Below are 27,877 nucleotides of genomic sequence, written 5' to 3' on the forward strand. Positions count from 1 at the left end.
CTTATGATTATTATGGAAGTCATTTGGATTTAGAGTAGTAGGAGGTTTCAGAGGCGGCTCTAAGAAGTTCTGAATACTGCTCACAAGGTCATTGTTAAAAGTAGAGTAGTAGGAGGTTTCAGAGGCGGCTCTAAGAAGTTCTGAATACTGCTTACAAGGTCATTGTTAAAAGTCTCGACAGAGGTACACTCATAGGAATAATACCAGTCACATGTGCAACAAAGTCATCATGTTGATCAGGGGGAACATTAAGACGTTTCCGTTTGAATATCCCACCAGGGAGGATAGCATTACCAATATCTAGAGAAGTTAGCCTTGGGAAATGATCAGACGCTATATCTGTTACAATGGAAGACTTACATCTGGCAGAAGTAATGTTGAAGCCCAGGGACATATCAAGGACAAACAGTGTTTATTAAGTGATAGTGAGAAGGCAACACTTCCAGCTCGTCGGCCCACTGCCGCCCTCACTACCCACCCCGTTATAAACACCCCCACCCACGATACTCCACCCCACCCACGATACCACCACCCACTCTCTCTCTCCTGTGAACTTCATTGCAAACCTACAAGCCTCCTCTGGGATGACTTCACATTGCAAAATAGCAAGAATATCTACGCTATCTGGCTATTGTCCCAGTAGTTACTGCAGGAACCTACTTGTTCCAACTACTGCCACACAGATTGCATTCCAGAAGAAGAATTTTGTTGCAGCCAGGTTGAAAAATTTAGAAAATTGAAGGATATCCATAATCCTGTGGTATATGTGGATACAAGCCTGGAGCTACAGGAGGAAGGTTCAGAAGTCCTACCTCAGGGACTCCTGTCCAAAGATCAAGACTGCCCTCTTGGGCTGTGTTGTAAAGTTGCAGCTAAGATAATCCATCACAGGGAAGCACTTCATGAGCTCCTCAAATCATTAGATAACCTACAAGCTATTGTAGAAGGCCAGTGCAAGCCTGCATCAAGTGACGTAAGCTGCTCAGTTGATGGTGACACTATTGTAGAAGGCCAGTGCAAGCCTACATCAAGTGACGTAAGCTGCTCATCTGATGGTGAAACTATTGAGCTGCTCAGTTGATGGTGACACTATTGTAGAAGGCCAGTGCAAGCCTACATCAAGTGACGTAAGCTGCTCATCTGATGGTGAAACTATTGACAAAGACTGGAAGTCCCACACTGAGCTTAACTCAGGGGTAAACAACTGGTGGAATTCTGTCATCGCTAAGGTCCCACAGACTGACAGAGTTCAAAACACTACCTTTGGGAATTCTAACACAATTCCTCTGACCACCACAGAGGGAACAAATCCTCTTCCCAGCAACGAGGGAAGCCTTGGATCTGTTAATTCTCCTACACCTGACATCTCTGCTTCAGCCACTGCCAGTCCACTTGACAGTGCACATACCATCTCTGATCCTACACTTGTCAGCACACCTGCCGACACTATTCCAGAATCTGGCAGCAGTGCTTCATCAGCAAGTTCTGAGTCAGGAGTTTCTCCACCAGAGATTGGTGCAGTTAATAATCAGGGAACTATCACCTCACCTGATCACCTACTGTGCCAAAGTACGAACAGCAGGGACACATCTGTCAGAACTGGTAGAGGACGGGGCAGAGGACGTGGAAGAGGACGTGAAGGAGGAAGACATCTACAGCAGTCTCACCCTCCACCAACACAGTTCCAGCGGTAGAACCTGAGAACAAATCTGCAAAACACAGGACGTGCAACAAATCATAGTCCACCCTCCCAGGCACCTAGGCTGTGCTCTCGCTGTCACCGGAAGGGGCACACTGTCAACAACTGCCTGCGAGATACCAGGTGCAATTACTGCTACAAGAAAGGACATCAGGAGGACCAGTGTTGGAAGAAAAAGGAACTTGACAGACAGGGCCACCTGTTTAGAGACCTGTTCTCAGAACAAACCAGCAGGATCTCTGAATTGGTGAACACTCTCACACGTCACCCACTTAGCTACTCCTAACCCAGCCCAGCAGGTGGTATTGGGCCTTATACAAGACCACAGACCTACATCCCTGCAGCTGCCTCAGTACCCTACCTCTCTCAAGGGCAGGCACCTTACATGCCCTACACACCCACCACCTCAAGCTGACCACTTCATCATGAGGAGCCAGTCTATCAGCATCCTGTCGGCCAACATTAGAGGTTTCATTACTAATGTTGGAGAGCTCACACATAGTTTTGTGAACACTCGACGTCCCGACATGATAGCTGTTGTTGAAACATTTTTGGATGACAGGACTCCAGAAAATTTTGCAAGAATTGCTGGCTACACCTCATGGATGAGAAGAGACAGGCAAGGGCAAGGAGGAGGTGTTGCTGTGTGCTTCTCTAAAAGTGTTCATGCCCAGCACATTGATGTTGCCACCCCTACACATCTTGAAATGATGTTCTTCAAGCTCTGTATAAACACTAGTACCTCTGTACTAGCAAGTGCAATGTACAGACCTCAGTGGCAACATAAACACTAGTACCTCTGTACTAGCATGTGCAATGTACAGACCTCAGTGGCAACATAAACACTAGTACCTCTGTACTAGCAAGTGCAATGTACAGACCTCAGTGGCAACATGCAGACCCTATCAACTTCCTAATGGAAAATATTGACTCCCTTCTGCTACAACACAACTGTCAACATATTATAATTGTTGGTGACCTCAACCAGCACCTTATACAGAGGGACTTTGATGACCTTCTTGCAGTGTTTGACATGAGAAACTTTGTTGATTTCCCTACTCATATCTCTGGCTCCTCCCTTGACCCAGTAGTGAGTGATCTGGCAGAAGGCATAGTCACTTGTCAACCCCTCGGCTACGTTGGATCGTCTGACCACAAGGCTGTTTTTACCACACTTAAGATCCCAACAGAACGAGGTGAGGAGTCCACACACACAACCTGTCTATGGGAAAGAGGTAACTGGCCAGCCCTTTGCTCTGAGCTCGCCACCACCGACTGGAATGCTCTTCTCCAAGGGGATGTTGACAACCAAGTGAAAGCCTTCACTGGACACATCCTTAATCTACACAAGAACACATTCCTCACCAGCAATATGTGACGAAGCCTACAGATCAGCCTTGGTTTGGCTTTCGTTGTAGAGAGGCTGCTACTGCTAAGTACAAAGCATGGCAAAGGTACAAGAGACATCCTACCACTAATAAATAAATAAAAAGGCACAATACCGTGACTGAACGATGATACAAGATCCGCACATAAAGACAGAAGCTTACGACGACGTTTCGGTCCGACTTGTGACAGTGTGACTTTGTCAATGGTCCAAGTCGGACCGAAACGTCGTCGTAAGCTTCTGTCTTTTATGTGCGGGTTATTTGTGTAACATCCTACCACCTATAACAGGAACTTGCACATGCAAGCCTGTAGGCATATGGGTGACGTTCAAAAGTGGGCCATTGCTAAATGGGAGGTGGACACTAAAAGAAAGCTAGCATCAGGTAGGGTAGGCTCCAAAACCTGGTGGTCCCTGGTCAAGGACAGACCAGGTTATCTGCCTGATGAACTCATTCCACCTCTAAATCGACAGGATGGGACCACCTCTACTAGTAGTCAAGAGAAGGCCGACCTCTTTGCTGAACACTTTGCTACCAAAATGCAAGTTCCTGATCCTGCAAGGGACCCTCCTTGGCTAGCTGCAAGAACTGTGTCAAAACTGTCACTGGTGACAATAAGGCAGGAGGAGGTGCATTTCCTTCATCAATCGCTTGACCAAGAAAAGGCTGTGGGCCCAGACAAGTTGAGCCCAAGATTGCTGAGAAGATGTGCAGACAAGCTAGCAGCATCTCTAACTCGCATCTTTCAGCACTGCCTAGTACAGTGTAAATGACCCTCTCTATGGAAAGAGGCAAATGTAGTCCCTGTTCACAAAAAGAAGAGCAGAGCAGAAATCAGCAACTACAGACCAGAGTCACTTCTGTCAATCACTGGTAAGATCCTTGATACAATAATCTCAAGACAAATGACAGAGTTTTTTGACTACCACTCACTATTTTGTGATCGTCAGTATGGCTTCAGGAAAGGTTACTCTGCTGCTGATCTGTTGTTAAACCTCTCCACTAAGTGGCACCAGTCACTGGATGAATCCAAAGTCAGCTGTGTGGTAGCACTGGACATTGCTGGCGCTTTCGACCAGGTGTGGCACCAGGGCCTCTTAGCAAAACTTCAAGCACTGGGAATTGCAGGCTCTACGCTATGTCTCCTCAGTGATTACCTTCATGGTAGATCTCTAAGTGTAGTTCTCAATGGAACGGAATCAGCAAGACATCCTATTGGGGCAAGTGTTCCACAAGGAAGCGTGCTGGGACCATTGTTATGGAATGTCTACTTCAACGACCTTCTTCATCTCATCCCAGAATTCCATTCATATGCAGACGACTGTACACTGACATTCACTTATCCAAGAGAAGAAATACCAGCTGCTCTAAGCTACATCAATCACCAGCTGAGAGCTATATCAGCTTGGGGAAATAGATGGCAAGTAACATTTGCACCTGAGAAAACGCAAATGATGATCGTCTCTAGGCACCATGATGGTAATGCCGGTGCAGCAGTAAGGATGAATGGGAGGGTGTTGGCACCTGGAGAAGAAGTTGATATCCTTGGGGTGAAATTTGACTCCAAACTAACCATGAAGAACCATGTTGTAAATCTTGCAAACAAGGCAGCGAGGAAGCTTACAGCACTTCGCCGTATCTCGCATCTGCTTGACAGTAGGGGTTGCAAGATTCTGTACGAGGCACAAGTACGCTCATACCTTGAGAATGCTCCACTTTCTTGGTTTGCCTGCCTCCCCCCTCTCATCTGCGACTGCTTGACAGAGTAGAGAACAGAGCAAGACGTCTTATCTCTCGCCTGGACCCATCCTGGATAGATCTGTCATTTCAGCAGAGCCTTCAACATAGGAGGGATGTGGGTGGCCTTACTGTTATGTACAAGGCCAATATTGTCAAAATACCACACTTGGATCCACTTCGAGGACAGCGTGAAACAAGCTTTTATGCCACAAGACGGGCAGAAAGCAGCAACTTCACTCTGGCTGTACCCTTCTCCAGAACATCACTCCATCTGAGATCCTCTATACCCAGGATGACTCGAGTATGGAACACATTCGTACAGCATAATGATGCCAACGAGATAAAGTCAGTTGATCAAATGAAAATGCTGGCCCACAGATGGCTCCAACTTCATCCTGTTCCCTACTTGTATGTCTCATAACAATAAAAATGCTTTCAAATGAGCTGATGTAGGTAACAGCTCTTAGCTTGTCAATAAAGTTAGGAATCCTTAACCTGTAAATAGCTTGTCAATAAAGCTAGGGATCCTTAACCTTGTCAAACTCTGTGTAAAAGAGAGAGAGAGAGAGAGAGAGAGAGAGAGAGAGAGAGAGAGAGAGAGAGAGAGAGAGAGAGAGAGAGAGAGAGAGACAGAGACAGAGACAGAGAGAGAGAGAGAGATAGAGAGACAGAGAGACAGAGAGACAGACAGACAGACAGGCAAACAGACAGGCTCACAGACAGACAGAGACCGAGACACACAGAGATAGAGACAGAGAGAGAATAACTTCAGCATTGAGATATCTCTGCATCTGAGGGAAGAGACGTCAGCAGCAGTAGTGTTGCTGTCTGTGACTCATACACTTGTCAGTGTATGTACACTGAGAGATATACTATTGTCACTGTATATACGCATCCGTATAGGTGTATATACATACATCTCAGGACGTATACTGAGAGATATGCACCTTTCAGTATATATACACTGAGAACCATACACTTGACAGTGTATATACACTGAGAAATATCTGACAGCGTATATACACTGAGAAGCACCTGACAATGTATATACACTGAGAAACACCTGACAATGTATATACACTGAGAAGCACCTGACAATGTATATACACTGAGAAACACCTGACAATGTATATACACTGAGAAACACCTGACAATGTATATACACTGAGAAGCACCTGACAATGTATATACACTGAGAAACACCTGACAATGTATATACACTGAGAAGCACCTGACAATGTATATACACTGAGAAGCACCTGACAGTGTATATACACTGAGAAACATACACCTCACAGTGTATATATACAGAGAACATACACCTCACAGTGTACATACAAAAACATGTACATAACAGTGTATATACACCTAGTAGTAGCAATCAGCGAAGAGGCGGGGCCAGGAGCTATGAATCGACCCCTGCAGCCACAAATAGGTGAGTACAAATAGGTGAGTACACCGAGGAACATACACATTACAGTGTATATACACAAACATACACCTCACAGTGTACATACACAAACATACACCTCACAGTGTACATACCCTGAGAAACACACCTCACAGTGTACACAGCCATAATCAGGACACAACAAATGATCTTTGCCTAAGGTATAAAAATCTCGTTGTTAATTTAGTTTCCTCCACAGTAACATATTTCTTTTTGAGTCGGTGCTACAAAAGTCACGGTCGTCGTTTTCTTTAAGTTAAATAAAGAAATCGTGATACCAGATGACCTTTTTTACCGCTAACTCTTGTAAATATATACATATATATGTATATATTTTCATATATATATATATATATATATATATATATATATATATATATATATATATATATATATATATATATATATATATATATATATATATATATATATATATATATATATATATAGGGAGCACCGCCCCCATTCCCTTTGAAGGGCGAGGGGAAGGGAAGGAAGGAAGGTGATGCTTGTTGAGGGTCAGTCCGGTTCCTACAAGGTCGACATGCCTATTGGAATGTAGTGAAATTTTGACCCTTGTGGCTTGTCTTGCAATGCTGCACACGTGTTTCTCTTCTATGAAAATTTGGAACTATATAAATTTACACAACTATACATACATACACACACACACACACACACACACAGTCAAGAAACTGTTCATTTAAGAGAATTTAATGTTAGCAAGAGTGCATACATTACAAAGGCTTGGAAGAGACCTTTGGAATTCAGGCACAGTTATGAGCAGAGGCGCTGCGGTGCTAGTGGTGGAGGAGGTGACCTTTGTGATCTTCAGTACTGGAGACCCAGGACTCCCACAGGAGGTGTAATTATGGTATTAAGGACCCGCTAATTAATTGTGATAGTCGGAGGAGGAGGAGGAGGAGAAAGCGAGAGAGAGAGAGAGAGAGAGAGAGAGAGAGAGAGAGAGAGAGAGAGAGAGAAAGAGAGAGAAATTCATTTCACAATGAGAAGGAATATATATATATATATATATATATATATATATATATATACATTGAAAATTCTGGTTTATTTCTTCTCTACAGATTGCATTGGTTGACCTTCGTGACCTCCCCTTGACCTGGTCTCACCTCCTCCTCAACACAACAGTTACCTTCTGGAGGAATTCCCAGGGGTGTGTGGAGGTGACCCCGAGGTCAAGAGAATGGCGGGGGTGACCACAGTGGTGGTGGTGCTGGTGATCATGGTGACCAGATCTGCCCTCGGTGACCCCAGCAGAAGGGTGAGTAGATGAGGTCAGGTCAGCATCCCTGAAGCCATGGGTACTGATAATTACGATATCTTCAGCAGGTGACAGTCTTAATGACCCTCGTGTAACGACTGGTGTTGTACAGGTGACAGTCTTAATGACCCTCGTATAATGACTGGTGTTGTACAGGTGACAGTCTTAATGACCCTCGTGTAATGACTGGTGTTGTGCAGGTGACAGTCTTAATGACCCTCGTGTAATGACTGGTGTTGTACAGGTGACAGTCTTAATGACCCTCGTATAATGACTGGTGTTGTATAGGTGACAGTCTTAATGACCCTCGTGTAACGACTGGTCTTGTGCAGGTGACAGTCTTAATGACCCTCGTATAACGACTGGTGTTGTGCAGGTGACAGTCTTAATGACCCTCGTATAATGACTGGTGTTGTACAGGTGACAGTCTTAATGACCCTCGTATAACGACTGGTGTTGTACAGGTGACAGTCTTAATGACCCTCGTATAACGACTGGTGTTGTACAGTTGACAGTCTTAATGACCCTCGTATAATGACTGGTGTTGTGCAGGTGACAGTCTTAATGACCCTCGTATAATGACTGGTGTTGTGCAGGTGACAGTCTTATTGACCCTCCTGTAGTGACTGATGACGCTTGATGAACCTCGTGTTACAGTTAAGCTTAGAGCTTAATAAGCCAACCAATTTATTACACGAAGCTCACTGAAGCTTGACCAGATAATGTGTGAGCTGGAGACTCGTAAATTTCAGTATTAATAACGGCTGTAATGCCGGGTTTGTCTCCAGTCGCTTGAGATGATAAGCGAGACGGAGGAGGCTGTCTTGGAGACATGCAGATAAATTGGTATCTCTCGCCTCACATCCTGCAGGTAACATTCACTGTTTCTCGCCTCACATCCTGCAGGCAACAGTTACTATCTTTCTGTAGATACCTGCAGGCAACACTCACTATCTCTCCCCCACATTCTGCAGGCTACACTCATTATCTTTCCTCTCACATCCAGCAGGCAACGCTAACTATATCTCCTTCACATCCTGCAGGCAACACTCAATATCTGTCCCTCACATCCTGCAAGCAACACTCACTATCTCTAACCTCAGATCCTGCAGGCAAAACTCACTATCTCTCCCTCACATCCTGCAGGCAACACTCACTATCTCTCTCTCACATCCTGCAGGGAACACTCACTATCTCTCCTTCACATCCTGCAGGAAACAGTCAGTATCTCTCCCCTCACATCCTGCAGGCAACACTCACTATCTCTCCCTCACATCCTGCAGGCAACAGTTACTATCTTTCCGTAGCAACCTGCAGGAAACACTCATTCTCTCTCAACTCACATCCTGCAGGCAACACTCACTGTATCTTCCTCACATCCTGCAATCAACACTCACTATCTCTCTCTCACATCCTGCAGGGAACACTCACTATCTCTCCTTCACATCCTGCAGGAAACAGTCAGTATCTCTCCCCTCACATCCTGCAGGCAACACTCACTATCTCTCCCTCACATCCTGCAGGCAACAGTTACTATCTTTCCGTAGCAACCTGCAGGAAACACTCATTCTCTCTCCCCTCACATCCTAGAGGCAACACTCACTATCTCTCCCCTCACATCCTGCAGACAACACTCACTGTCTCTCCCTCACATCCTGCAATCAACACTCACTATCTCTCCCTCAAACCCTGCAGGCAACACTCACTATCTCTCCCTCATATCCTGCAGGCAACACTCACTATCTCTCCCTCACATCCTGCAGGCCACACTCACTAATTCTACCCTCACATCCTGCAGGCAACACTCACTATCTCTCCCTCACATCCTGCAGGCAACATTCACTATCTCTCCCTCATATCCTGTAGGCAACACTCACTATCTCTCCCTTACATACTGCAGGTAACACTTATTATCTCTCTGTTACAACCTGCAGGCAACATTCACTATCTCTCCCTCATATCCTGTAGGCAACACTCACTATCTCTCCCTTACATACTGCAGGTAACACTTATTATCTCTCTGTTACAACCTGCAGGCAACACTCACTATCTCTCCCTCACATCCTGCAGGTAACACTCACTATCTCTCTGTTACAACCTGCAGGCAACATTCACTATCTCTCCCTCACATCCTGCAGGCAACACTCACTATCTCTACCCTCACATCCTGCAGGCACTCACTATCTCTCCCTCACACTCATCCTGCAGGCAACACTATCTTGCAGGCAACACTCACTGTCTCTCCCTCACTTCCTGCAGGCAACACTCCCTCACATCCTGCAGGAAACACTCACTATCTCTACCCTCACATCCTGCAGGCAACACTCACTATCTCTACCCTCACATCCTGCAGGCAACACTCACTATCTCTACCCTCACATCCTGCAGGCAACACTCACTATCTCTACCCTCACATCCTGCAGGCAACACTCACTATCTCTCCCTCACATCCTGCAGGCAACACTCACTATCTCTACCCTCACATCCTGCAGGCAACACTCACTATCTCTCCCTCACATCCTCTCACTATTCCTCCCTCACATCCTGCAGGCAACACTCACTATCTCTGCAGGCCCTCACTGTCTCTCCCTCATCCTGCAGGCAACACTCAATATCTCTACCCTCACATCCTGCAGGCAACACTCACTATCTCTACCCTCACATCCTGCAGGCAACACTCACTATCTCTACCCTCACATCCTGCAGGCAACACTCACTATCTCTCCCTCACATCCTGCAGGCAACACTCACTATCTCTCCCTCACATCCTGCAGGCCACACTCACTAATTCTACCCTCACATCCTGCAGGCAACACTCACTATCTCTCCCTCAGATCCTGCAGGCAACAATCACTATCTCTCCCTCACATCTTGCAGGAAACACTCACTATCTCTACCCTCACATCCTGCAGTCAACACTCACTATCTCTCCCTCACATCCTGGAGGCAACACTCACTATCTCTCCCTCACATCCTGCGGGCAACACTCACTATCTCTCCCTCACATCCTGCAGGCAACACTCACTATCTCTCCCTCACATCCTGCAGGCAACACTCACTATCTCTCCCTCACATTCTGCAGGCAACACTCACTATCTCTCCCTCACATCCTGCAGGCAACACTCACTATCTCTCCCTCACATCCTGCAGGCAACACTCACTATCTCTCCCTCACATCCTGCAGGCAACACTCACTATCTCTCCCTCACATCCTGCAGGCAACACTCACTATCTCTACCCTCACATCCTGCAGGCAACACTCACTATCTCTCCCTCACATCCTGCAGGCAACACTCACTATCTCTCCCTCACATCCTGCAGGCAACACTCACTATCTCTACCCTCACATCCTGCAGGCGACACTCACTATCACTCCCTCACATCCTGCAGGCAGCACTCACTATTCCTCCCTCACATCCTGCAGGCAACACTCACTATCTCTACCCTCACATCTTGCAGGCAACACTCACTGTCTCTCCCTCACTTCCTGCAGGCAACACTCAATATCTCTACCCTCACATCCTGCAGGCAACACTCTCTGCAGGCAACACTCACTATCTCTACCCTCACATCCTGCAGGCAACACTCTACTATCTCTACTCCCTCACATCCTGCAGGCAACACTCACTATCTCTACCCTCACATCTTGCAGGCAACACTCACTGTCTCTCCCTCACATCCTGCAGGCAACACTCACTATCTCTACCCTCACATCCTGCAGGCAACACTCACTATCTCTACCCTCACATCCTGCAGGCAACACTCACTATCTCTACCCTCACATCCTGCAGGCAACACTCACTATCTCTCCCTCACATCCTGCAGGCAACACTCACTATCTCTACCCTCACATCCTGCAGGCAACACTCACTATCTCTCCCTCACATCCTGCAGGCAATACTCACTATATCTCCCCCACATCCTGCAGACAACACTCACTATCTCTACCCTCACATCCTGCAGGCAACACTCACTATCTCTCCCTCACATCCTGCAGGCAACACTCACTATCTCTACCCTCACATCCTGCAGGCAACACTCACTATCTCTACCCTCACATCCTGCAGGCAACACTCACTATCTCTCCTCACATCCTGCAAGCAACACTCACTATCTCTACCCTCACATCCTGCAGGCAACACTCACTATCTCTCCCTCACATCCTGCAGGCAACACTCACTATCTCTACCCTCACATCCTGCAGGCAACACTCACTATCTCTCCCTCACATCCTGCAGGCAACACTCACTATCTCTACCCTCACATCCTGCAGGCAACACTCACTATCTCTCCCTCACATCCTGCAGGCAACACTCACTATCTCTACCCTCACATCCTGCAGGCAACACTCACTATCTCTCCCTCACATCCTGCAGGCAACACTCACTATCTCTACCCTCACATCCTGCAGGCAACACTCACTATCTCTACCCTCACATCCTGCAGGCAACACTCACTATCTCTACCCTCACATCCTGCAGGCAACACTCACTATCTCTACCCTCACATCCTGCAGGCAACACTCACTATCTCTACCCTCACATCCTGCAGGCAACACTCACTATCTCTACCCTCACATCCTGCAGGCAACACTCACTATCTCTACCCTCACATCCTGCAGGCAACACTCACTATCTCTCCCTCACATCCTGCAGGCAACACTCACTATCTCTACCCTCACATCCTACAGGCAACAACACTCACTATCTCTACCCTCACATCCATCCTGCAGGCAACACTCACTATCTCTACCCTCACATCCTGCAGGCAACTACTCACTATCTCTACCCTCACATCCTGCAGGCAACACTCACTATCTCTACCCTCACATCCTGCAGGCAACACTCACTATCTCTACCCTCACATCCTGCAGGCAACACTCACTATCTCTACCCTCACATCCTGCAGGCAACACTCACTATCTCTACCCTCACATCCTGCAGGCAACACTCACTATCTTTACCCTCACACTACTCTATCTCCCTCACATCCTGCAGGCAACACTCACTATCTCTACCCTCACATCCTGCAGGCAACACTCACTATCTCTGCTCTCACATCCTGCAGGCAACACTCACTATCTCTACCCTCACATCCTGCAACACTCACTATCTCTACCCTCACATCCTGCAGGCAACACTCACTATCTCTACCCTCACATCCTGCAGGCAACACTCACTATCTCTACCCTCACATCCTGCAGGCAACACTCACTATCTCTCCCTCAAATCCTGCAGGCAACACTCACTATCACATCCTGCAAGCAACCTCACATCCTATCCTCCAGGCAACACTCACTATCTCTACCCTCACATCCTGCAGGCAACACTCACTATCTCTACCCTCACATCCTGCAGGCAACACTCACTATCTCTACCCTCACATCCTGCAGGCAACACTCACTATCTCTATCTCTCCCTCACATCTTGCAGGCAACACTCACTATCTCTACCCTCACATCCTGCAGGCAACACTCACTATCTCTACCCTCACATCCTGCAGGCAACACTCACTATCTCTCCCTCACATCCTGCAGGCAACACTCACTATCTCTACCCTCACATCCTGCAGGCAACACTCACTATCTCTACCCTCACATCCTGCAGGCAACACTCACTATCCTCTCTATCTCTACCCTCACATCCTGCAGGCAACACTCACTATCTCTACCCTCACATCCTGCAGGCAACACTCACTATCTCTACACTCACATCCTGCAGGCAACACTCACTGTCTCTACTCTCACATTCTGCAGGCAACACTCACTGTCTCTACTCTCACATCCTGCAGACAACACTCACTATCTCTCCCTCACATCCTGCAGGCAACACTCACTATCTCACCCTCACATCCTGCAGGCAACACTCACTATCTCTCCCTCACATCCTGCAGGCAACACTCACTATCTCTACCCTCACATCCTGCAGGCAACACTCACTGTCTCTCCTCACATCCTGCAGGCAACACTGACTATCTTTACCCTCACATCCTGCAGGCAACACTCGCTATCTCTCCCTCACATCCTGCAGGCAACACTCACTATCTCTCCCTCACATCCTGCAGGCAACACTCACTATCTCTCCCTCACATCCTGCAGGCAACACTCACTATCTCTCCCTCACATCCTGCAGGCAACATTCACTATCTCTACCCTCACATCCTCTCACTATCTCTCCCTCACATCCTGCAGGCAACACTCACTATCTCTACCCTCACATCCTGCAGGCAACACTCACTATCTCTCCCTCTCATCCTGCAGGCAACACTCACTATCTTTACCCTCACATCCTCTCTACCCTCACTTCCTGCAGGCAATACTCACTATCTCTACCCTCACATCCTGCAGGCAACACTCACTATCTCTCCCTCTCATCCTGCAGGCAACACTCACTATCTCTACCCTCACATCCTGCAGGCAACACTCACTATCTCTCCCTCTCATCCTGCAGGCAACACTCACTATCTCTACCCTCACATCCTGCAGGCAACACTCACTATCTCGCCCTCACATCATACAGGCAACACTCACTATCCCAAGTTTAGAGTGTGTGTGTGTGTGTGTGTGTGTGTGTGTGTGTGTGTGTGTGTGTGTGTGTGTGTGTGTGTGTGTGTGTGTGTGTGTGTGTGTGTGTGTGTGTGTGTGTGTGTGTGTGTGTGTGTGTGTGTGTGTGTGTGTGTTTGTTTGTGTGTGTGTGTGTGTGTGTGTGTGTGTGTGTGTGTGTGTGTGTGTGTGTGTGTGTGTGTGTGTGTGTGTGTGTTTGTGCGCGTGTGTGTGTGTGTGTGTGTACTCACCTAGTTGTACTCACCTAGTTGAGGTTGCAGGGGTCGATTCACAGCTCCTGGCCCCGCCTCTTCACTGGTCGCTACTAGGTCACTCTCCCTGTACTGTGAGCTTTATCATACCTCTGCTTAAAACTATGTATGGATCCTGCCTGTGTGTGTATGTGTGTTCAGGAAGCAGCATCCCGAGACAGAGTCGGCAGCAACCATGCAGTACATATATCTTTGTAAATGATACATATGTAGCATACATACTATATGTGCTTCGGTGGCTGCAACTTCCAAGACACATCCACGTATCCCACAAGCCCAGCCCCCTCTACCTCATAGCACGTGAGTAAATAGAGTTGTCAAAGCTTATTTCCCAGGCAGCACTGATAATGGGTTTGAGAAAATATTTTTGTTACTGGGTTTGGGTTTGAGAAGTACCTGCCTAGTGTGGGTAAGTAAACCTTCTGCAGTGCTCCTCCCTTCTCATATTCTTAAAAGAAATCTGTAGCTCACGCTGAGACGATTACAGTTGCATTAAGATGAGATTTTGAACGGATTTTTAACCCCGTAGGGTTAGCCATCCAGGATAACCCGGGGTAGGGAGGGTTATCCACCCAGTGCGTCATCGATGGCTGTCCTTCAGTCTTGTCCCCCAGGATGCGACCCACACCGGTCAACTAACACCCTGGTCCCTACTTACTTGTTAGGTGAACACGGATAATAGGTGTAAGGAAACACGGCCAGTGTTTCCACTCATGCCGGGGATTGAACCACTGACAGTGTGTGAGGCGAGTGCGTTGCCAACCAGGCCACGGGCCACCGTCCGAAGTGTAAACAAAACAGCCGCTTGGCTAGGATTTCCAGCAGTGACTGTCCTAGGAACGTTTCTTGCTTTGACTGGAAGGACGTTTCGCTCTGTGTAGAGCCTGACTAATGTCAGGACTTGATAAAGCTCTACATAGAGGGGCGAAACTTGTTAGTAACTCCTGGAGGAAACATTGTGGGACTTGGCCAGTATCTATCTACTATGTTTTTCCTGTTTCTCTCATCCAACTAACATTCCACACTAAACATTAACAACATCTGGCAAAATAAACACAAAAAAATATTAATAGATAATCACGGACTAAATTTCCCACCGCGAAGCCCTAAATCCGCAGGGACCACGCAGCTTCCCGGGGAGACGAGAGAGGACGGTAATGCAAAGTTGCGTCACCGCTTGCGTCCCGGCCACTGGCAAATATCAATATTCTCCGGCGCGTAATTCACTTGGGATGTGTATATTGCTCAATAAAGCAGTTGTAACGATGTATATTGGTCAATAAAACACTGGTAACGATGTATATTGGTCAGATATAACAGTCTACCGTATAGTAACGCCAAGGTAACAATTGGACGTTAGTTATTCGTTAATTACGGAGACTTGTTAACTTAGCCGAGATAATGAATGGATTCTGATGGCGCTTCTTCGACCGACAGGCCGAGAGGGTCTTCCCCCACACACACCAGACGCCCCGACGGGTCATTCGACGCTCCGACAGGACCTTCTCCCGAACAAACCGACAGGACCTCACCCCCGACAAACCGACAGGACCTCACCCCGACAAACCGACAGGACTTGCCCCCGACAAACCGACAGGACGTCCCCCTCCGACAAACAGACATGACCTCCCAACCCGAATAATAGTAGCACACTTGTGTTTCTGTCTCCCTGCTTGTGTTCCTGTCTCCCTGTTTGTGTTCCTGTCTCCTTGTTTGTGTCCCTGTCTCCCTGTTTGTGTTCCTGTCTCCCTGTTTGTGTTCCTGTCTCCTTGTTTGTGTCCCTATCTCCCTGTTTGTGTTCCTGTCTCCCTGTTTGTGTTTCTCTCACCCTATTTGTGTTTCTGTCTCCCTGTTACTATTTCCATCTCCCTGTTTGTGTTCTTGTCTCCCTGTTTGTGTTTCTGTCTCCCTATTTGTATGTGTTGATGCCTGGAGATGCGGTGTTGTTGCAGCATGTAATTAAGGCTTTCTTGAGAGTGATGCTGCTTGTGGCTGTCTCCTTAACTCTGCTACCCTCTGTGTGTGTGTGTGTGTGTGTGTGTGTGTGTGTGTGTGTGTGTGTGTGTGTGTGTGTGTGTGTGTGTGTGTGTGTGTACTCACCTATTTGTGTTGACATTTGGGCCACATAATGAGATTCCAGACCCCACTACAACTACTTCTGGAGGACACTAATTAAACCAGGGTCGCAAAGAGGCGCAAAGACAAGGTGCAAAGAGGCCCAAAGACAAGGTGCAAAGAGGCGCAAAGACAAGGTGCAAAGAGGCGCAAAGACAAGGTGCAAAGAGGCGCAAAGACAAGGTGCAAAGAGGCGCAAAGACAAGGTGCAAAGAGGCGCAAAGACAAGGTGCAAAGAGGCGCAAAGACAAGGTGCAAAGAGGCGCAAAGACAAGGTGCAAAGAGGCGCAAAGACAAGGTGCAAAGAGGCGCAAAGACAAGGTGCAAAGAGGCGCAAAGACAAGGTGCAAAGGAGCACAATGAATTTGGAAATGAACGCAAAGAAATGCAAAGGCATAAAGAGAGACACTAACATAAAAAAACGCACAAAGGCGCAGAGAAACAAAGAAACACAAAGAAAGGTACAAAGGAATACAAAGGCACATAGAAACACAAAATCACAAAGAAAGTAACCAAGGATCACAAAATAAGGCACAACTTTTTTTTTACTGTATTGGACATGTTTCATTACTTTTTTCATCCCACACACACACACACACACACACACACACACACACACACACACACACACACACACACACACACACACACACACACACACACATATATATATATATATATATATATATATATATATATATATATATATATATATATATATATATATATATATATATATATATATATATAACTACCCAGAAGGGCACTAGAGTAAATTATTTTATATGAATGGACGCCAGCAAGTAGGTGTCACTAACTCTTGCAGATATTTTTCATGCACTGTTTAAACAATACAGTTCTTGGTGTATATACACAGCGAGTGATGTTCACCTCTCAGTGTATATTCAGTGTATACCACTGCTTTCGCCAGGGTATAAATACCCCAGCGAGCCAGCGGAGGGTGGCCAGTGTGGCTCCAGCCTCCACTGAGGTAGGATGTTGACTCTACGTGTCTGGGGAGGAAACTCTTCTTGCTCTGATCTCTCTTCTTTCTCTTCTTATTCCAGGTTAAACTGTTCTTGAAGTGTCATCTGCTGTGAGGCGGCCAAGGTCGCCTGTCTAGTATGAATGCTTGGATCTTTAACGAGATTTTATCTTTTATGCCTTTGAGGTCAGTTACTTAGTTCTAATTAGTGTGTCTAGTGACCTTTATATAATAATTTGTTAAGTGCTCCTTTAGATGAGTTGTGCACGCTTGGTGTGGTCGTCTTAAGTAAGGTATTTTAGGCTACACTGCAAGCTCTATGTAGGGAATCGAACTGGGGACACACGCTAAATCCAGTTCTCCACTACACCCATTACTCTCTCTCTCTCTCTCTCACATACATTACAGAAATTAGACAAGATTATTGCTTTTTTTTTCTCTCTCTCTCTTCCCTTTTTTGGCACTGCAACAATCTGTAAATTGTGTTAAATGTTCTGTGGAATGTACAGAATCATTGTCATGAGCACTGCCACGGACACTGTCCTCAGCAGTGCTCGTATCAGGAATCATGAGCACTGCCACGGACACTGTCCTCAGCAGTGCTCGTATCAAGAGTCATGAGCACTGCCACGGACACTGTCCTCAGCAGTGCTCGTATCAAGAGTCATGAGCACTGCCACGGACACTGTCCTCAGCAGTGCTCATCTCTTCCAGGAAAAGAGACAATTTTCTTGGGATTTCATCACGAAATGAGGAACGTCGCTTTATGGGTCACTCTGACCTCCTTTTTGGTAGTGGTGATGATGTGAGGTGGTGGTAGTGACGTGTGGTGGTGGTGGTGTGTGGTGGTGGTTACGACGTGTGGTGGTGGTGGTGGTGATGATATGTGGTGGCGGTGGTGGTGACGTGTGGTGGTGTGTGGTGGTGGTGGTTATGACGTGTGGTGGTGGTGATGATGTGTGGTGGTGGTGGTGATGTGTGGTGGTGGTGCTGGTGGTGGCGGTAGTGGTGACGTGTGGTGGTGGTGGTGGTGGTGGTGTGTGGTGGTGGTGGTGGTGAAGTGTGGTGGTGGTGACGTATGGTGGCGGTGGTGGTGGTGACGTGTGGTGGTGGTGGTGGTGATGAGTTGTGGTAGTGGTGGTGATGTGTAGTGGTGGTGATGTGTGGTGGTGGTGGTGTGTGGCGGTGGTGGTGATGTGTGGTGATTTTGGTGGTGACTTGTGGTGGTGGTGCTGACGTGTGGTGGTGGTGATGATGAAGTGTGGTAGTGGTGGTGATGTGTGGTAGTGATGTGTGGTAGTGGTGATGTGTGGTAGTAGTGGTGGTGATGTGTGCTGATGGTAGTGACGATGGTGGTGGTTGTGGTGGTGATGGGGAGGGGGAGGGATGGTGGAGGGAGGAGGGAGATAGAGAGGGGGAGAGGGAGGAGGGAGATAGAGAGGGGGATTGGAGGGGGATGGGGAGGGGAGAGGGATATTAGGATTTTTAGGAAATTTCTGCGTTTTAAATTAAGATATTAATTTAAACGTGAGAGAGAGAGAGAGAGAGAGAGAGAGAGAGAGAGAGAGAGAGAGAGAGAGAGAGAGAGAGAGAGAGAGAGAGAGAGAGAGAGAGAGAGAGAGAGAGAGAGAGAGAGAGAGAGAGAGAGAGAGAGAGAGAGAGAGAGAGAGAGAGAGAGAGAGAGAATCCAGATTACTAGATTTTATTCAAACTTGCAGGATGTTGGTTGCAAAATTTATACTACAGCGGGATTCTATTATGAGAAACAATGGCAAGAAACTCCCTCACAAGAGGTGCAACACTAATGAGGGGAAGTTTTTTTTTGGTTGGGGTTGAGCAGCTGATATTGATCAGTGGAACAGACTGGTCTCTGAAGTTGTAAGTGCAAAAACCATACCAACTTTCACGTGATGGTGGGACAAGCACTCTGCAAATATTGAACTCTGCTTGATGCAGTGTTCTGGCTCTCTCTCTCTCTCTCTCTCTCTCTCATTCTCTCCCACTTGTGATTACTACATTCCTTTCCTCTGCCTCTTTCTGCCAAGGTCAACCCTCTGTTTCACGCAACACCAGCGTAGGATCACTGAGAATCCCTGGGGCTCCCTGACTGGATCAATCGTCTGGTGCACGCAACACCAGTGAAGGATCCCCGAGGATCCCCGAGGATCCCCGAGGATCCCCGAGGATCCTCTTCCTTTGCTCCATCTTCCCTCAGCAGGCTCTTACACGAGATTATTTCGTCTCCTCAAATTGAGTCGAGGTTCCTCTGACAGTGAGTGTGTGTGTGTGTGTGTGTGTGCGTGTGTGTGTGTGTGTGTGTGTGTGTGTGTGTATTCATCTAGTTGTGGTTGCAAGGGTCGAGTCACAGCTCCTGGGCCCGCCTCTTCACTGGCCGCTACTAGGTCACTCTTCCCGCTCCATGAGCTTTATCATATATCTTCTTAAAGCTATGTATGGATCCTGCCTCCACTACATCGCTTCCCAAACTATTCCACTTCCTGACTACTCTGTGACTGAAGAAATACTTCCTAACATCCCTGTGATTCATCTGAGTCTTCAACTTCCAGCTGTGACCCCTTGTTGCTGTGTCCCATCTCTGGAACATCCTGTTTTCCAGTGTCGTTAGGTCGATTTCTCTTAACCTCTCCTCGTGGGACATACCTCTTAGCTCTGGGATTAGTTTTGTTGCAAACCTTTGCACTTTCTCTGGTTTCCTTACATGCTTGGCTAGGCGTGGGTTCCAAACTGGTGCTGCATACTCCAATATGGGCCTAACGTACACAGTGTACAGGGTCCTGAACGATTCCTTATTAAGATGTCTGAATGCTGTGCTTAGGTTTGCTAGGCGCCCATATGCTGCAGCAGTTATTTGGTTGATGTGTGCTTCAGGAGATGTGCCTGGTGTTATACTCACCCCAAGATCTTTTTCCTTGAGTGAGGTTTGTAGTCTCTGGCCCCCTACACTGTACTCCGTCTGCGATCCTCTTTGTCCTTCCCCAATCTTCATGACTTTGCACTTGGTAGGGTTGAACTCCAGGAGCCAGTTGCTGGACCAGGCTTGCAGTCTGTCCAGATCCCTTAGTAGTTTTGCCTAGTCCTCGTCCGATTGAATTCTTCTCATCAACTTTACGTCATCTGCAAACAGGGACACTTCGGAGTCTATTCCTTCCGTCATGTCGTTCACAATTACCAGAAACAGCACCGGTCTTAGGACTGACCCCTGTGGAACCCCACTCGTCACAGGTGCCCACTCTGACACTCTGTTGTCTTCCTTACACGTATTCCCTGATCCACTGTAGTGCCTTCCCTGTTATCCCTGTCTGGTCCTCCAGCTTTTGCACTAATCTTTTGTGTGGAACTGTGTCAAACGCCTTCTTACAGCCCAAGAAAATGCAATCTGTGTGTGTGTGTGTGTGTGTGTGTGTGTGTGTCTTGATTCTTTCACTTTTCCAATCTTTCCTTTCTTCTTCCCTCTTTTCTCACCCACCACTGTCATCACCACATCCGCCCACACCACGTCAAACCCACACCTCGCCAGCATATCACCCAGGCCCCAGCCACACCATCACCCACTCACCCAACTGCGTCTCATCCACGTCTTCTTGCTCCCCCAGCTCAATCCAACACGTCCGAAGGCTTTCGACTTTGCTGCGGAGGCTGAGAGTGTTGTGGGGGAACTCAACGACAACTTCAGTTGTGATGGTCTTGAGTATGGTTATTACGCTGATCAGAGTCACAAGTGCCAGGTCTTCCACATCTGTATGCCGGTCAAGACTGCCACTGGCAGGATCCTGGACACCTTCCAGTTCAGGTATGGAAGGCAGGCTGGGTCGTACATAACTGCCAGTTTAAGCGTGGAACTCCAATACATAAATCTGGCTAAATTTGAGAATTTTTCGTTAAGTATATAAATCCTGCCAGATTCTTGATAGAGTATTTCTTTTAATGTACAAAATCATACTAAAATCTTGCCAGAATGTTTCTCTTAATTTAGAAATGTTAGAATACTTCAAAAAATAGAGAATGATCCTAACTAACGAAAGCGATTTTACTCATGCTAATTTTGCTGAAGACTTTCCAGTTATTATTATTATTATTATTATTATTATTATTATTATTATTATTATTATTATTATTATTATTAGTTTAAATCGTGTGGATTATTAAGCATAACGAGGAACATTACTCTAACTCGTAGTTCTCCTTTGCAGCTTCTTCTGTCCAAACCGGACTCGCTTCAGCCAGGACTCACGAACGTGTATAGACGAGGCTCGGGCGTTCCCGTGCCACAAGGCTCACACTCTCTACGACCTCAACAAGAACATTGGCAAGCGACCCAACAAGAGGAAGAAGCCTGTCGACCCGAGGGTGGCAGTCAACGGAGCTCACAAATTTGACTCCTCGGCATTCTCTGGTGCGGGGGGAACGAAGTCTTCCATCTCCACTTCGGAGTTCTTAAGCTCCGAGTCTTCGTTTTCTTCGAACTCAGGCACCAGCGTGTCTCGGCAGTCTTCGGCGGAAGGTGATGGAAAGCCGGATCCTCTTGACTCTGAGTTTAAGATCGATGAGCCAGTTGTGTTTTCTTCTCGGCCCGCTTCTACACCGGGAGCTTCGTTCAGTTCTGCGGCAAGTCGAGGATCATCATCAGAGTCAAAGTTCTCTTCTAGTGCTGCATCTACCGATCAGTCGGGCCATCGTGCTATAGGGTTGACCACAGGCAACGTTGGAGATTTCAGAACTGAGCATTCGAAACCTGCGAGTGGATCAGATGGTTTCAACCAGTTTACGAGTCACACGGGAGTCACTGAGCCCATATTACCTCCTGGAGCACATACATTCTCCAAAGAATCAGTGAACCGTCAGAATGTGCACCCTGGAGGAGCGCACGAACCGCGTGTCTCGACCGGAAACTTTGGTACTTCAACCACTGCTAGTGCACACGCCTTTAGTTCGTCTTCTCACGATTTCTCTGGGTTCTCCAGCTCCACAAGCCCAGCTACTCCGGCACATTTCTTCTTTTCCACTGCTTCCCCAGCATCAGCTGTGAGAGCAGGGTCAGATGGGCAGTTCACCAGTACCGCACCGGTAGGCAGTTTCGGACCTTCTATCGTCTCTGTCAGTCGTAGACCGATCTCTACTTCAGGCCAAAGCAGCAAAGCCTCCATCAACAGCATTGGGTCATTTTCATTTTCCTCTGAAGGTGGTGTCAACAACATCCAAGGTTCGTCTATAGGTTTCGCACAACCATCCCCAGCAAACGCCCATTCTTTAATCACGGCCGTTCACACTGAAAATTTTAAGTCGGTGAAATCAGAGGACAAAACTTTCCATGATCAAGGCTCGTTGTTTACCGGCAGTCACACTCACGGTGCTGCTTCTGGTGCTGGAGGCGAGGACAGTTCTTCGACAACTGGAAGAATCAGAGGATCGTCTTTGTCCTCAAGAGGAAGGTCGCAGTCTGCATCAGGACCTGGAAACCTCGACAACAATCGTATCTCAACAGACTCCAAAGAACGAGGGTCGGTATCTTTTTCATTGGGTGCTCCAGGAAGCATCGGTTCATCAGTAGCTTCATCTACTCTCACGTTGAAACCAGTAATTCCAACTCGTCAGCCTATCCATCAACCATTCTCTCCTACTAACCAACCTGCCCATCAACTGCTCTCTCCTACTCATCAACCTGCCCATCAACCATTCTCTCCTACTCATCAACCTTCCCATCAACCATTATCTCATATTCATCAACCTGCCCATCAACCATTCTCTCCTACCCTCCCACCAACTCATCAGTCAGTGTCGTTTACCCAACCAACCGTCTTCACAACCCATCAACTAAGTTCTCCAACCCGAAAGTCTTCCTCCGTCCACCCATCATCGACTCCACTAACCTCAGGCTCTTCAACAGCCCTTCAGAGTCCTGGTTCCTCCGCCGGAGTAATTAGAGTTGGAGGAGAGACGCGGTCCACCAGTCTTCACCATCCCTCCACCAGCATTCGCCGTCCCTCCACCAGTCTCCAACATCCCTCAACCAACGTTCACCCTCCTTCCAGCAGTAGCGTCACTATTCCGACCACAACGGAGTACTTCGACGACAACAGTTATGAGGTCTTCATCACCACTGAGACGCCGTTCGAAGCCGAGCGAAACTTTAATGACGCCAGGTTCTATGGGCCGCGAGATGGCTTCGACTCATCACTTTCCAGAGGTTCGTCCTTCACCGGAAATTCAGTACTTGCCTCCACGTCGTCAGCTGGGGCTTCAGGTTTTACTACCTCCCAGAATATCAGGGATTCTTCTGATATACTGAGATCAACTGGATCGTCTTCCACTCATGGATCTACTGCTTCACCGAGAGTTCGTGGATCAGGGAGCTTCCAGGGCTCCAGTGTTCCTGTAAATGGTCACGGATCTGGTGCTTCAGCTGGAGTCCGTGGAACAACAAATACTCAAGGGTCTAGAGTTTTTGGAACAGCAACCGTTCAAGGATCCACTTCTTCTGTAAGTGGTCACGAATCGACCAGTTTCCAAGAATCTGGAAGCGTTTCCTCTGACGGTCACAGAACAGTGAGTTTCCAAGGGTTTGAATCCACATCAGCATCATCCAGCGCCTCAAGCATCGGTAATGAAAGTAGCAGAGGATCATCTAGGAGAAGTGAAACAGCTAATACCTCATCATTTTCTGGGGAAGCATCACATAGTACCATTGACGGAAGAGGAACGTTAAACTTTGGGAAAGTAAATGGTCAAAGTGAATCTTCAGGTACGCAGGGATCTGTATCTTTAGGTGGTCCTAAAGAATCCGTTTCGTCCTCTTCTGGAGTAAGAGGGTCTTCAAGAGGAACTAAAAAAATATCAACTGAAAATGATGAAGTTTCTGTAGATATGGGACATATTAGCGCTTTTCATGCCGCAAGAGCAGCAGAAGCAGCAATGGCTGAAGAGGCTGCAGCAGCAATAGCAGCTGCTAAACGAGGTTTCTCATTCACTACCGAAGGAACTCTTGACCTTCATGTCTTTAATGTCACTAGAAATCGAGGCAAAAAGAAGTTCCAGCCCAGTCCATTCCTCCTGCTTTCCTCACAATGGACAAATCAGAACATTAAAAGCGTAAATAATAATATTCCAAGAGGAAATCAGAGACTTGCAAGTACACGTGGGGGATCTGGGACCTCAAGACAAGTGCCTTCCAAGGCGAACAGCCTTGAGTCCCCATCTGTGCATCAAACAGCTTCTGGAACACCAGGTCAAGCAGACAATGCTATTGACACTTCCTCAAAGTTTGCATCGAATTCTGTAAATTCTTTTGTTGGTGTATCAAGTGTAGGAGGGTTTCAAGGAACAGCAGCGTTCAGTGGTGAGCAAAAGCCCAGTTCTTCAGGATTACAAACATCTAATATCCTCACGTCAAGTAGTTCTTCTGGCTTGCGTGAATCGACTGTTGATCGAGAACCTAATTTTTCTCTTCAAATACCTAGTGAATCTTCAAGAGTTCATGGCTCTTCATCATCGTCAGATACACAAAGGTTAAGTCCCTCAACAAGGATTCGCGGAGCATCCTTAGCTTCAAAGTCTCGTGGACCTTCAAGAGCTCAAGAATCCTTCGGCGCTCAGGGATCCAGTCCTGTACGAGGATTCAACACCTCGCCGGGAATTCGTGAATCATCACCATTCGTAAACACGCAAAAGACGGACACTGGCTTTACCGCTCAACACCTGGTAAGGACCAATAGCTTGGGATCTACTTCCGTGAATGGTTTCAACAGCAACAGAATGACTTCCGCCGTAGAAGAGCCGAAACAAAACGAAGATTATTATACAACGACGGAGTTTGAGAGTGAATTCACAACCGAAACAAGCTTCCTGGAAGAGAGTGAAGCTCATGACACACTCCCCACTACATACAGGCCAGAAATTTCATTGTCTGTTGATCCTAGCCAAACAGTTTCCAACGTTCGCTCACGAGCACTTGAGTCCCAGAGTTCAAGTAGTTCCTTAACTAGTAACTCACTTACCTCAGTTAAGAACAGCAGGAGGCGAGGCAGAGGCCGCTTGACGACCTCGTCGACCGATCCCTCTTCAGCGCCTTCCGTTCCTGAAGGGCCATCGCAAGATATTTCAAAGGATAATACCCAACCCTCAAAACCAACTTCTCGACATCACAAGACCAATAACTTGCCAACCACAACTCAAGCTACTCCTCCAGTTACCGTCAGAGCAGCCGGTGTGCAGGTAACGCCATTCACACCGGCTGGCAGCCGTCGCCGCGTTACAAGCTCAAGAGGAACAACCTCTCAAAGACTGCGCGATCCTCAGCCAGATTTAGTGTCAGAAGCTTCTGTTGTTAGTAGTGACGGTGGCGCCGAGGTGGCAGTTGGTGGTGAGGAGAGCAGTCAGTCCTCTGGTGCCAGGAAGGTTGTAAAGAAGAAAATCGTTATTAACGGCCGCCCGGGATCTCGTGGAAGTCAAGAAGTTGACACCACAGAAATATCCTCCTCAGCCCCAAGGCCTCGTGGAAGACACGAACTTGGCACCCCCCAGGCCTCCACTCCAAGCCCGAGGCCTCGTGGAAGACACGAACTTGGTACCCCCCAAGTCTCGACCCCAGCTACAACAAACCAAGAAGACGAGGAGAAGAGAAAGCATCAGATAGCCTTGGAAGCTCTAGCGAAATTTAATCCAGCTCTTGCCAACGCCAGAATCCTTTCAGTGAGATTTATCCCAAAAACTAAGAATAAATCAGAGAAAAGTACAACAGAAGACCCAAAGGAAACTGCTACCGATACGCCTCCTGCAGTTGGGTCCTCCAGGTCAATTAACGGTCAAAGAAGAAACTCGAGGCGCATCAATGACGTGGCTACGACCACACCTGCCACAGTGACTCAGTCATCGAGAGGGACATCTCGTGAAAGATTGAGGCCCTTGGCAGTACGTCAGCCTTCAGTGATAACAACAGAAGCCCCAGCAACAGCAACACCCGTCCCGGCTCCATTTCAAAGAAGCAGGAATAGTAACAGAAGAGGTAGTTCTCGTAAAGAAACTCTCCCCACGAATGAAGTGACAACGACACCAGCCTCGGCTTCCATATCCGACTCCAGTGACTCTTCTTTTTCGAATGAATTTCAAAGCCAGAGAAGAGGGACTGTAAGGACAGATCATGCTTCTAGCAGCCGCAGGAGGGTCCTGAAGAAGGTAACTCCTTTATCACACGGAAACACGCCAACAGTTACTAATTCTGATTCTGCATCGTCACCTGCATCATCATTTTCAGCGGCATCCCGTTCTTCATCGTCTCGTAATTCAGTTTCGTCGTCCTCTGATTCTTCTTTGTCTTTATCGTCAATCACAACAGAAGATAATTTGAGCAGCACTGCCGAAAACTCTGGTGTTTCATCGGGTCGGAATCTTCGAGTAGTAGGAACGAGCATTAAATCCAGCGTGTCTAGAGTTAGCAACAACAAGGACGACGCCCTTCTCTCTTCTGAGTCTTCATCTGCAGCATCCTCGTCAGGCACTTTATCTCAGAGTAATAGATCCACCAGCCACCCTGGTGGCTCTAACAACAGCAGAAGCCCCACCAGGAGAGTTACCAGACCGAATACTATAAACACACCCAAGAAGACTTCAAAAGAGGGCGCCACTGATGACCACAGCTCCACGAAATCTACCCACAACCCGCTGACTGACGTGGAAATAGAGGCTCTTTCAGCACTAGCCAACGTCACCACCAGCGTCGGCTCTTCACCCCAAGAATCCGCACGCGTTTTCCCCGACATCCTGCCGGAGGCGGAAGACGACACTCGACCCCGAAGAATCAATTCCAGACGCACCAAAAACTGGACCTCTCGTGGCAGGTCGAGAAGTGAGAGCAACTCGTGAAGTTAATCCTGTGATGGACGATTTTAATATTGCATTTCTCGCCATATGTATGAGATCCTGTGTGCATTATGTATGTGACTGATGTATTGAATCCATGAACCTCATTAATGTGTCTCAGACATTTGCTGATGACAACATAGTTTTAACTTGAATTATAGGTTACTGTGTACCACAAATCTGTATCCAATGTAATATATTTTCAGATTTTTACAAAAATCAAAAAATTTTGATTATTGTATTCTTAACCATTTTGATGCGAAACTAATTATATATTATGAAATATATTATTCACTTATTAATAAGAATATTTGAACATTACACAAAATTTTTATGGCACCGATTAGGGAAAACTGGAGAAAAATGCCTTGAAAAAACCCAGTGTTAATTGACTAATTAGAGACATAACAAGAAAATGAGAATTTTTTTAATAGTGAAATGTTAGGCACTCAGAGGTGGAATTTAGAACACTCGTTAAAAAGAAAATATTACCAAAAACACTGAATTGGAACAATTATCGGAAAATGTT

General features: G+C 47.2%; 1 protein-coding gene across 1 annotated transcript in view; it reads left to right on the forward strand.

Annotated features, from left to right (window-relative positions):
• The window catches only part of LOC128690196 (pneumococcal serine-rich repeat protein), a 168,290-nt gene extending 140,711 nt beyond the window's left edge, over positions 1–27,579 (forward strand). The window contains exons 2-4 of the mRNA XM_070090618.1: positions 7,366–7,562; positions 21,090–21,286; positions 21,687–27,579. Of these exons, the coding sequence (XP_069946719.1) occupies positions 7,485–7,562; positions 21,090–21,286; positions 21,687–27,351 (5,940 nt within the window). The 5' untranslated portion in view covers positions 7,366–7,484 and the 3' untranslated portion in view covers positions 27,352–27,579. The remainder of the gene's footprint in view (positions 1–7,365; positions 7,563–21,089; positions 21,287–21,686) is intronic.
• Positions 27,580–27,877: the final 298 nt, after the last annotated feature.

Source organism: Cherax quadricarinatus, chromosome 32, assembly GCF_038502225.1.
Source record: "Cherax quadricarinatus isolate ZL_2023a chromosome 32, ASM3850222v1, whole genome shotgun sequence".
NCBI classification, from domain to species: Eukaryota; Metazoa; Arthropoda; class Malacostraca; order Decapoda; family Parastacidae; genus Cherax; species Cherax quadricarinatus.